The 13,170-nt window shown below is 44.2% G+C and overlaps 1 protein-coding gene across 1 annotated transcript in view; it reads right to left on the minus strand.

The window, feature by feature from the left end:
• CSMD2 (CUB and Sushi multiple domains 2) overlaps positions 1 to 13,170 on the minus strand; it is a 301,013-nt gene that overhangs the window by 215,659 nt on the left and 72,184 nt on the right. The window contains exon 5 of the mRNA XM_080381216.1: positions 5,216 to 5,410. Coding sequence (XP_080237342.1) covers positions 5,216 to 5,410 — 195 coding nt within the window. The remainder of the gene's footprint in view (positions 1 to 5,215; positions 5,411 to 13,170) is intronic.

Raw genomic sequence — 13,170 nt, forward strand, 5'->3', positions numbered from 1 at the left:
AGGATAAAAATCCCCACACCTGTAGGCACACATGCAACTGCTTCTGGACCATTCCAGCAGCCAAAACTAGGACTGAAAAAGGCCACTGAAATCCCAACACAACGCTCTATTCCTGGTATTCTCTTACCACAAAGTTGTGTATCTGCTGCAGTTATAATGTCAGTGAATTCAAGTTATTCACAGACACTGAAGTATAGTTAGAATCCTCAATAATTTTAGGCTGAAAGATCTCTCGTCTAGTCCAAGCACCAGAAAACCCTTCAAACTTCAAGGCATCATCCACAAGATTCATAGTGGGACCTCCAAAGGAGGTCTACGAAAAAAGTAAAAGGGCTACTTCAACCCCCCACCACCACCCCCTCCCCCGTCAGGCAGAATGCAAATGATTTTTAGAGGATGAATGGATCCTAGCCTGAGAGGATAAGCACAGTTCACCAGTTAACTGGTATGTTCAAATGTAATTTCTCATGAGAAAGTGCCCTTGCAGATGCTAGAGAGAAACAGATGCAAATAAGATAGAAAGAAACAGATGCAAATAAGATTCTGGGGCAGCGAACTCAGACCACACGCCCAGCAGCAAGACAGAGCAAGAGCAAGGTCATCAGCTGCTTCAGCAACACACGGGGATCCGAAGAGGCAATTTATCCTTTAGACAGACTTACCTCCAGAGGGGCAGCTATCTCCTGCACGACGCGTTAAAACATCATTGTTTGCTGCTGCTGGCCCTGGGCACCATTCCAAGCATCTTTGCAAATAAGGTCCCACACTGCTACCATGAGACATCCTCAAGCAACCCAGCCGCTGGATGCGAACCCCGCGGGGTCAAGGGCACAGCAGCTCTTGGCCAAACACTTGCTCCTCACTACGACCATGCATTCGTGCAGCTCAGGTCTACACAGACCCCTTGAACACACACCCCCAACAGCAAACACAGTGTTTTCAAAGAAGCAGCTCCTAATGTCAAGTTCTCAGCCACGTTCACCATCAGAGCCTGATCTGGTCCATGAAAGCTGCTGTCGTACCAGAAGGAATGCAGGAGGAGACAGCGAATACGCTCAAGAATTTTGACTCAATGCTATAATTAGATTTCTTAAACAACAGGACTATATATAATTATTTTTTTTTACAGGACTAACCTAATTTTAAAGGAGAAATTTACACAGACGTGGGTACCACTAGGCTTGCTTTAATCACAACTCAGAGTTGGGCCACTCATGTCTGCGTAAATTTTTCCTTGAACACTAACTTAGAGTAGCTGAAGATCCAGCCAAAGGTATGGTGATTTTGGCTTTTTTTTTTTTTTTTTTTAATTGAAGGGGAGTTTTTAATTCCTTGAAATTTTTTCATTGCAAAAGACATTTAATGGAAAATGTATTCTTCCTATCCATTTCTAAATACACACTTCCTAAGTTTGTAGAGGTTGTTACTGTGTAAATATATCCTACAATCTTCTAAAATCTTCTTGAACAGCCCTTCAATTATTTTGGGCACAGTGCAGTCTAAGCAGCTGTGTGAGTTAGGAAGATAGACCACTTTTAATGAGATTATGCATATTTGATATGCTTAAAACGTAGCTTCACAAATGTTCTCAACTTCTCAGCTGGCTTACTAAATTTTTACTCAACTGCCTACCAGAATCATAAACCTATCAGTTCTACTTAAATTCAGCAAACAACCTGGGCAAGGCTTCTCTCCGCATGCATGAAAGAGCTTTACAGAACAGATTCAGATGTTTCCAGATATTGTTTTGGTGCTTCAAATGCACCATTTTGCTTTATTTGAAATTAAATGACCCCAGTGAGGGTTGTTCCTTCTGTGGCTACAGCGTAACAGAAGACAGCACTCCGAGTCCACAGGGGTTTTGCCTCCAGCGCACCAACTGTCAAGATAAAAACCCAGCTAGACTGGCAGGACTGGGCTTAAGGCCCCGTTTAGATTAAGATAAAGGTCTTGGTTTGTTCTGTGAATACAGAACAATTGTGCAGAAAGCGTGTCCAAAAAACCAAGACGCAACGAGGAAACCATCCCAGATATTTCTGACACACATTATTATAGCTGGGATAAATGTCAGCTTAGCCCAGGTTTTACAGCCTGACCCAGACTCGCTGAGGACTCTCAGTCCTCCAGGCGAATTTCCCAGTTACACATGGTCCGCCAGGCACAGCCCAGCTCCTCTGCTGGGCAGCGACAGCTGCCACCCAGTTCTGCGCGCTCCTGCTTCGCCGATCAGCATGGAGATGTCACTTCTGTTGCTTTGGTGCTCCCTGAATGAGATCACTGCAATTTTAAACCTTCCTGCCACGTAAGCAAGAAACATAACTCACCAGAGCAGAGTCTGTGCGGACTGAATTTATAGTCTCTTTTAGCTCAGAGTCCAAGAATCAATTTTGATATAACTGTGCTTTCAAAACCACTGGCGAGCCGCAGCACTAGCTACTCTCACCAGCTCTGCAGAGACACATTTCTCCGAGCCATTCCTTCTGCATCTGGAATTCCTTCCTCCTTTCCTTTCTTAGTGAGATTACACTTGTCCTCAATTAAAAAATAAATAAATAAATAAATGCATACATACATAAATAAATAAATAAAAAGCCCTGTACTTCTAAACTGAGAGTTGGGTAAAGGTAGTGCAGACAAGTCCTATGAAGATAAAGCTGCCACGCTGCAGCACTCCTTTCCCTCAAAGCCTTGCGGTCCTGGCACATCCCCGCAAACACCTTTGTTTCTTGTTTTTTTCTACCATGCATTTCTTTGCATCTTCGATTATTTCACTACACGAACACTGGAACAGAGACAAGGCTACCAATACATCGAAAAGAATATTACAAAGTAGACGACCAGCACAAAGAAAAGAGCATAAAGAAACCAAAAGGGAATATCGATTAGCATGGTAGAAACTCACACTGTTCTCAGTACTTGTCTCACACCTGTCACTGTGCTGGAGAGGAGGGGAAGAAGGAAAGGGCAGAGTCCCCAAACCAAACACTGCCCTTCGCAGCGACATTAGATAAGCCTGTTCCCAAGATCGCTGCTCCTGAGATTTTAACGCCAGCTCAGCTAGAAGGCACTTTTCATCTTTATTTGTTTGGATCTGACACAGCAGCATGACCCATCTCCAACTCATATTAGAAAATAAAAGAACACGTGCAAACACATTGAATAAACTTTCAGGTGACAACTACCAGTAAGCCAATACTATTTAATTATAAGCTACATAGGCCACACAGATCTTTTATCTCTCAAGGAAAAAGATATTCTTCTTCAGGCAAGAGTTTTGAAAACACCATTTTCCCTACAAACGAAGGCGTAAACCTGTTTGTCAATAGGCAAATCGTTTTGCCCCTTGCAGGAACTCAGGTCTCTATCACCAGTTTATCAACCAAGTACAAATTACTGATTACCAAAAGCCTCCTTATAGTAGGAGTGCAGCTGGGTTTCAAATTCCACAAGTCAATTTGCAGGCTGACTTTGCTACTTCCTAGTTTCCTAGAATAATAAGAGATAAATGTTACATGAGAAGATTTCTGGTTCCTGTCTCCAAAAAAATGTTTTGGCTTTATTCGAGGTAAAGTCTTGCAGGATCAGGGCCCCAATCTATTAAAAAGGAGCAGTTCCCTCCAGGAACCTGCAGGCACACTGCTACGCAAGTGCACCTGAATAAGCACATTATTTTGCTGCCAGAGCAATTCATACAACACTGGTGCAAGCACCACAGGTTTTTTTATTCCTCCCTTCTGAAGTGTATCAGATGCCACCATCATCATTGCTGGACTCAAGACTGAAACAGTAGTGTTAAAATTAAAAGTGGGTTTGACAGTTCAAGACAAAAATGCAAAAAGGGTCTTTTCTCTGCAGCAAAGATCACAAATTGCAACGCTGTCAACCCTCAACTTCAACATTTGTTGGGGTCAGAAGTTAATCCCTCCCTTGTTGGGGTCTAGTACACAAATGTCTGAGTAATAGCAGAGCAAGCAGATAGCAGCCTTCCTTTGGGCAAAGGCAGTATCAGAGAAATCCTGCCAGACTGGAAGAAACACTGGTCCACTGATGCAAATAATCTCCTTCCCTTCTAAGAAGGATATTGCATCGCATACACTCAAGGTTGAACTGCAGTGAATGTTTTTTCTGCACACATTTCCAGTGAAATACAAAAGAAAAATTAAAAAAAAAAACACATTACGAGAGTCCCAATCTGAAGAAAAAGCAAAGGACCATAATTCATCAAACTAAACTGGCAATGATAGCGGTCCCTCTCCAGGGTCAGTTTGGCTGTATGACCCCTTCCTTCAGCAGTATAAAGCCCTTGGCCCCAAAACAACAGGTAAGCGTACAAAGAAATACCCCAAGCAGCACATATTACTGCTGCGTAACTGATTCAGGCAAGCATTAAAAACACACCAAGCAAACAAAATTTGCTCACTTTAAATGCAAGATTTATGCTACAGCTTAGAACTGCTGATTGATTGCACAAGCAGAGTCAATAAAAAGAATCAATATAAGATGCTCTGCTGAAGTACACAAGGAATTGAGGGGAAAAGACTTCAAAGTAACAGCAACTATTTTGGTGTAACACCACAGACACTTGTATATTTACAGACTCTCGAGTCCCTTGTGGTCCCAGGGAATTAGCAAGAAGCTCTCTGTACTGATAAAGGAATCTTTCCCTGCCCCAAAAGGGCTTGCAGGAAAGCTGGCCAGCCTTCTCAGACACAGGCTGGATTTTACCTCCCATCCACCATTCCCTGCCCGAGGCTGCCAGCCCCACTGCCACAGCCCACACCAGCATCACCGCGGAACGTGCCACGGGGGAAGCCAGCTCAACATTGCAGAACGCAGAAAATCCAGTCTTATTTTCTAGTGTTTGATGTCGAAAACAGGCATGATCTTGGGTGGCTGCCCTATCTTATGGATAACACGCCTGCTTCCCCCCCCCCCCCCCCCCCTTCCCCCCGCCACTTTAGACAAAGAAATTGAAGTTAAAGTAGCTGGGTAGCATTTTGAATACTTTGAGCACTTCATAAACTTCCTATTATTCACCCAAACCCTGGCAGTTTTAAGGAATCCAATAAAAAGGAACCTCAATATTAACTACATCATGTTTAGCTTTCACCTTTTTTAAATCAAGCTTACAGCCCGAGACGTTATTCCCAACCCCAAACAGCTCATTAAATCCTGTTGCATTGTGCCTTGTTCCAGAGGAGAGAGGACACTTTACCTCTGCAGAAGGGGAGAGGAAAATCCCAGGAAGCACTGTTTTCCGAGTTGGCATGGCATGTGAGCAACGCGTGGCCTTCCAAAAAGAAACCCGGATTACAGCTGTATCTCACTTTGTCCCCGATGCTGAAGGTCGTCCCTTGCTGAATCCCATTCTGCAGCCTTCCTGGATTTCCGCACGTATGACTCGGTAGAACTGCCAAAGAAAGGTGCTTCTGGTTAGGGACAGGGCATCGTAACAGAGCAGTCAGGTGAAGGATCCAGAGGGAGGGCTCCTCTCAAAGCAAATGCATCACTTAAAAAGGAAAAAGCAAATAACCCCAGAACTTACCCCAACAGAACACATCAAGGCCAGTTAGGATTTGCATTTAATTACCATTTGTACCAAGTAGATACAACAAGGAAACAAAAATCACTCCCCCCAAGCTAATGAGTCAGAAACAAGATCCTCTCTTCCCTGACCAAAGCATCCCTCTTTGCCATGCCACGCCGTGCAGCTCCTTAACGCAATTGCAGTTGATTAGAATCCAAAGATTACATCCCTGTTTGAAATAACTTTTTTTCCAACAGACCTTCCCTGGGCACCTCGAAGGCCCCTACGATGTAAGCAGAGTTGCATTATACTTTAGAACCACACAGAAGATGGCAAACCCTGTAATTAGCAACTATCTCCTAAACAAAATGAGCAACATTTCAGCCCACCAGGATTTACACTTCATTGCGCTGTGTGTTTAATCTGGGTTTCACACATATTCATCAAACCGAACTCTGAACAATGCAGTGGGACCCAGCTCCACTGAAGGCAACAGTCCAACAAAAGTTTGCATCAAAAAGAATATGGGATACTTGAATAGAAGATGGAAAAGCTGCAGAGAAAATGCTAGCAAATTCTTAACCAGTGCCTCTGTGCAGCAGTTTCAGAGAATTTAAGTAAAACTCCACGGATTCCCATCAGCCACTCCAAAATGATCCACTCAAATGATGGGTTTAGAACCCAGTGTAAAACCCGACATACACAACCCAGGCGACAAATGACTTAATCAAATGCGAATCAGGCCCTTGTGCAGCATCTTGTATTATAGTAGTTTTTCATTAAAGCTGAAACATGAGAGGAAGGAAAACATGGTCATTCAAAGCTGAGTGACGGTTTATCATTGGAAACAATTTTGTCAGGGGCATGAACAAACCCAGATGAATTTATATGAGCAAAGGGAGGTTTAGTCTGCAGCTCTGCCAAGGAAAAGAGGAAGATTAAAAGGAAAATTATATGCTAGCATACATGGCACACAGCACAATAAAATACAACCAAAATTGTGCGTAAGCATGTGAAATGAAACATAAATCCCCAACAGCAATGCAGACACACTGCCTGTCTGTCCTGCAGGTCGGGCTTTGGGATGGCCCCGCTCTGCCTGCGGAGCGGAGCTCGGTACCCTAAGCGGGCTCCCTGCAGCAGATAGCAGGCAGCATCCCTCGCAGCAAGGGAAATTAAAGACTAATCTGTAATGAATACAGGATTAGGCTTCCTGCATCCAGACAGACCACCTTGTTGTCTAGTTAACGCGCTTCGAGATTAAATGCAACCTTACCACCTTGAATTTGATTAATCTTAATAGCACATACATTTCAATTCCTGCGTTGCTTCGGTTTTGGGGGGGGTTCTGCTGTGATCGCAAGCTCTGGGCACACATCTGTGCGCAGGGGAGCTGTGATACCCGGAGCCCCAGCAGAGCAGAGCCGGCATCCCAGGGATGCAGCTCTGGGCTCCGCTCCCCTGTGCAGCCGTTGACTGCGCAGCAATGGGGGGCAGGTACAAGCACTGACGGACAAGGTAGCTTCCCCTTGCTCCCTCCTCCAAAATACCATTTACAGCCTTCCCAGATGCCGGGAAGTTCAGCAGCAACTTCCACATAGAAATATTAATGACCATACAGGTTTTGTAAGCGGAGGGATGCTATCAAATACATCAGATGGCCTGAAAAGCAGTGTAGAACTAATGTTTCATTTTCTGTAATGATACTCTAAGCCCCAATTTAATTAAATTACCAGTGTCACTTTTTTTAAAAATGAACCCATTCCTGCTTTTATGCTTCCATCCTTTAAAATTAATGACTAGAACTTTGCTATAAATAAAAATCTATCATTTTTAAAAGTCAATCTCTAACACTAGCTGCTCTCTACTTAATGAACCGTGAAGAATCAGACAACCCTGACCTGCATCATATCTTAAAATCATACTTGAAAAACAGGATCTCATTTAAAAATTCTGCTTCATTTGGCTGCCTTAACTAATATCTTGTTACAGGACAGACAACGCACACATGCTTTCGGGGGGAGGAAACATTAACTCTTTGCATTGGATTCAGTGGGGTTGCTGCAGGAAGCAATGAGGATTGAGTATGATTTTTTTCACTTTTTAAAAATACCACCAAGCACATCTGCAGAAGACCAGCACTTCTTCAGATTGCTGCCTGGTGGACTGAAGGAACTGTATCCAGAGAGGCCAGAGCTACGGCCAGAGCTGGTGCAGTGCAAGCAGCCTGCACGAGGATCCGCTGTCAGCCACGCTCTTGAGGCACTTGTGCAGGAGATGAGCTTGCTCAGACCCTACCAGGAGGTGAAGAAGTACACCGTCCCCTACAGAGGGAGCAAAAGGAGTCACGGGACACAGCATGGATGCTCCCTGAGAAAGCGCGGCTTTTCCCCAAGCCCCGCCGGCTGGCTGCAAGGTGCGCCCAGGCTGCTGGGGTGCAGGGGCTGGAGACGTCCCCGCAAAATCCCAGCTGGAAGCCTGTGCCCGTTTCGCTGCCGAGTGTGACTCCCTAAGCTGGTGCAGCAACTGCTTTCACAGCGATGGATTTGTGATTCTACTCCAACATTCTTGAGAAGAGATAATATTATTGCTCATACTTGGCTGCCTCTAACAGCCAGACTCTCTGATTGCTTGAGAGATTAATAGAACTGTATTATTTACATCAGATGTCGCACAGAATAATATTATTAAAGCTTTGTCTTACCCATTTACCAATTCCACTGTAGATTAGTAGCATGGATATTTTTTTTTTCCTCCCCATAAAAGCTTTGTTCCCGGCAATCAACATAATATTTTCCAGTGATTGTATGGAAATGAATGCAGCCACAGACCAGATTTGTACAGATGAATAGAAGGTCCTGTTAGTCATTTTGTAGCTTAGTCTGTTTCTTTCCATGATGAATTTAGAGCAGTTTATTTTATTTGTCTTGATTTGAACAGCTGCCAAACCGTTATCTTATTTTATGACAGAGGAAAGGAAATAGGATTATTCTATTGCAGTTGCACCTGGAGAGCTCATCAACATACCTCAACCATCACTGTCCCAAGCACCATTCAGATATACTGCCCCGGAGAGCTCACTCCCCAAGACGACGCAGTAGAAGAATCATAATCGTGGTGTTAATTGCCAGCACAGACACAAACAGAATCTGGCCAGAACCTCTGGAGAGGAATTAGGTGAGAACTACAACTGTCTTAAGAGGCAACGTGGGATAGGATGATCTGAGAGCAAGGCAGAAATGGCATCTTTTCAGCAAGAAACTAGGAAGTGTCAGGACATGGAAAACAGTCAGGAATAAACCCACCAAATCCTAGAACCCTCCCACTTTCTGCAGTTTGCAATCTATCCTTCAAATCCACTTATTCAGCAAAAGGAAACCCGTAGGGCACAAGACGAGCCTCTGCCCAACTTAACTCCCTTCTGCTTAACTCCCATCTTTCTCTGCTTTTTTGTTTTCTCTTGCTTTTCAGTTTGGGCCCCTTTTGCCCCATCTTTTGGAACCCACAAATCTCCACCAATTCCCCTCTTTACCCTGGGAGCATCACCCAAGATCGCGTGTGCCGCACAGGTGTTGCAGAGTAACGAAGATGCGTTCCCCTCACGGCGCTAGATCTATCAGTGCCAGACCCGAGGTGCCTCAGATTTCATAGCGTGCTGCTTGAAAGCGAACTGAACACAAATTTGAAATAGAAACAACAGATTTGAGAAGTTTCCACCATCCATTCCTCCTGTGAGCTGCTAAAGAGTAGCCAGAGAGCTACCAGAATTGTTGGTCTGCATCAGAAGCTTCATACCATTCCCTGACTTCTTTACCCCCGTTTCTTTCTGCCCTTTTCAACAGGCTCGCCAGGCTGTTCCCAACTTTGCTCGACCCCTTGCCCATGATCACTATGCTAGAAGCTTTCAAAATCAGCAGCTTTCAAAGCCTAGCACTTGTCAAGCCATGTCTCCTTGTTCCAGTTCATTCCAAATTAATTAGTAGTTTTTAAGTCATTAGATGTGACTCAACGCATCCTTGGACAGCATCCCACCATCAAAATGCATTCAGCCTAATGACATCAGCCTTTCCTAAAACCCCATAGCTCTTTTTGTCAGCAGGAAAAAAAAAAAAAAAAAAAAGAAATGAAAAAAAAGAAAGAAAAAAGCAGGGAGATTTTTCCTCTTCTTGCTCATCACATTTGAGCTACCTCCCCAGTTCAGGTACTTTCAAAGAGAACCAGCTCAAACCCATCCCTATTTTGCTCACCATGCTGAAGAAAAACCTTCCCTGTTTCCTATTCAAATTAATCTTCAGCTCCATTTTCTCTGTTTATATTGTTCGAATATAAAATAACCCCAACATTTAATACATCTAGATACTGCATTCTGGTCTATTACCCTATTTACATAGCTAAAAGAAGCATTTTTATTGCTTGAATTATCTATGGTAGTTTACGACAGATATTTCAATGCTATCATTGTTCTAACCTTGAAATCTTATCAAGGAGTGCAACTTTTATGATATGAGGCCATACATTATCTCCTCATTCCCAACTAATTTTCTTTCCTAATAAAAAAGAAAAGCAAGCAAGCCATGCCAGAGCAGGCACTTATAGCTCCTGAATACAGTTATTACAGCAGGAATAATTTATAAATCCCAACGAAAGGATGCTACACAGACCAAGCAAAATAACAAAACCATTGACCTAAACTACTTGGCTCAGTCATCACCGCACGCTCATTTCCAAATTAATCTCCACGACGCTTTGTTCAGCTGCCTTCCCTTTTCCTGCAGTTCCAGAATGCAGCGGCAGCTGATGTCTTGACTTCCAAGGGAATAAACAGAAAGGTCTCTGCTGCTAGAGATCCAGGCTGGGCAGGGCGGTATTTCACTAAGACAATCCGCACTGTATTTGTTGCCTTCCTAGAAATTCAAGGCAAGAAACGGATTGTTTAAGAGGACACCTCCAAGACTGCCGTCACAGCGTCGGAACGCAACCCCAACACCAGTGCACGACAGCGCGCCTTTGGCCAGCACAAATGCCAGCGCCAGCGGGACGGGGAGATCCATGCAGACCGGTGTCCTCTCCCCTCTTCATCCATAACTTTTAGGCCAAGTACCACAGGGATACGCCATGACCCTCAAATATCTTTCACCAGTGTTTTAGTGCAATCTGTTTTCGTTCAGCAGAGTTTTGACCTTCAGAATAAGTGTCCAGTGTGTGCTACAGAAAAGGAAATAAATGGTGTCTTTTTCATTTCATTTTATCCTTTTTTATGTCATGATTCATTTCCAGCACAGCCAAAGATAAAGCTAAATGGAAACTATTTTTTCCCCTCTAATATTTCTTTGTTCACTAAAAAACAGCCAGATAGTTACTTTTGGATAATAACAGACCAGAATGGTTCACCATCCATCATCTTTGTGGTAGTAGTTCTAGGGCTTTTTTCTAAATTCATTTTCAGTTTTCAATTTACCTTCCTGGAAATGTGCTACAGCAACTTCAGTGAAACTTCCAAGAGTACCATGCGAGCTGAGAGAGGATTACTTTAGATTTGATTTAGTAATCCCACTACAGAAATAGCAAAAGATTCAAAACATGAAAGCAGTAACATCACAGGAGATACAGCAACAAACAATCCCTCCTATCTTCAGAGATGCAGCGAGCAGGGATCCTTAACATTCAGGACTTTACACCACTCATTTTTTCTTTATACTTTCAAATAAATGTTGTTACTTGCTGAGCACAGTAGAGGAAGCCTGGCTAGAATGAAGATACAGATACTGAAGGCTGGCTACAGAAATCTTTTGCCAGGCCCAGAAGAACAACATCAGACTGGCAGATGCTCGGACACCAGTAGATGCTCGCTTTCCAGAACCAGTGGTCCTCACATCCCATCCCAGCCTGGGATGCTCTCCTGCATCAGCGGCCTAATCAGCGAGGTACTTGAGAACGTGCTTTATCTTTTAGCTCTAGTCCTGCTGCTTTTCAGTGCCACAACAGTTGAACACAGCTTAATTTAAAGTATGTGGTTAAGTGTTTTGCTTAGCAGGAATGGATTTAAGTGTATGTTTAAAGGCTTCATTGAACTGGCATTTAACAGCTGCAGAGTAACTTGGAAAAAAAAAAAAAAACTTCCCCAGGGAGGAGGGTGGTTTTACTTTTTACTTTTACTCCATCTTCCTCCCTGAACTGAGGTTAACCGTTCCAAGGGAAACAAAGACCTGCATCTTTTTGTAACATAAAAGACAAGCCAAGAAAAGCAATACTGCAGTGGTTATCAGCACCAGAAGACAACTGCAGGAACCAAACGAAAGCAGAATTAAAACTGCAGCTCCAGAGTGTTCGGGTGCCGTCCCAGATGAAGCAGCTCGCTCCACTGTGCACATCAAGACGGAAAGCCAAGGATCCGTGTGAAAAAAGGGTGTCAGATGTAGAAACCCTGATTCGAACTGAATCCATCTAGACACTGGGTGCCAGTGTTGATCCGCTCTGCATTTTGCTGGAGAGTGTCCCTGGCCAGGGAAGGCTCTTTGTTCTTTAAAAAAAACCACGTCCAACTTTAGAGACCACATTGTTTATCCGCTTATTTATCTTCTCTAGCTATTGGCTGATTACCCAGAAACAGAAATCGTAGCCAACTACATTTGTTTTAATAAATATTTCTCAGCAGAAGGCAGGCATTCACCACAACACATCATGCCTAGTTTTTTTTTCAGCTGCTTCTCTGGAAGCAGCAGGTAGCAAAGCCCAGGGCAGCAGCCCGAGCCTGCGGGGATCCCAGCGCTGCTGGTGCTCCTCGGGTCTCACCTACAGCACTGCCTGATCCCTGTGCCCAGACACACGGACCTGCCAAGCCTTCCCACCAGCATCACAGGCAGCTGGATTTTCTTTCTTCTAGCGGCTTCCACACTTCTCCCCCACCCCTCACTCCTGGCTTTCAGAAGCCTTTGGAGGGGCCGCGGGGGATCACGCTCCCGCTCCAAGCAGCAGCCCACCCATCTTCTCAAGCAAGACTGCCGGAGTTAGCGCCCAAAAGTACCGAGGTTAAACCACGAGTAACCCGTTCTCTCAGAAGCAGGGCCAGAAACCCCATTAACTCACAGATTCCAGTTGCTTCAGCTTCCACCCAAACCACAGAAGGTCTGGCTCACTCCCACGACGCACGGACAAACGACTTTGTTTTCCTTTCTCATCTGCCTGCATAATGTATTCCTTCTAATTTATTCCCTCTTACAGTTAGCTTTGCTGTACCTCCTTTAGGAAGCTTGGTTACTCGATCCCACATCACGGCCAATACCATAGGCATAACTGAGTGGGACATCACCCTTAGGGAGCAGCACATGAACTAATCCCTGATATCACACAGTTTGTGGGGAAGCGCCCTTGAGATCAGGCAAGGAGAAATGCTATATATACACCATCGAATACAACGGTCAATAGTAAAAGCAACCAGAAATGCTGAGCTCGCAGCGCGGGCACCTCCTATCAATACCCAGAAAGCAAACACGTTTCAGCCACGGTGCCACGGAAAGAGTCCACTGAGCTGCTGTAGCAATTAGGTAGTCTTCTGCTTCTGGCACTACAGATTCATTATTAATTTGCGGTCATAACGGATTAAAAAAATAAATAAATAAATCTAGAAGGTAATTTTATCCTCC

This window comes from Falco punctatus (assembly GCF_963210335.1).
Source record: "Falco punctatus genome assembly, chromosome: 3".
NCBI lineage: Eukaryota > Metazoa > Chordata > Aves > Falconiformes > Falconidae > Falco > Falco punctatus.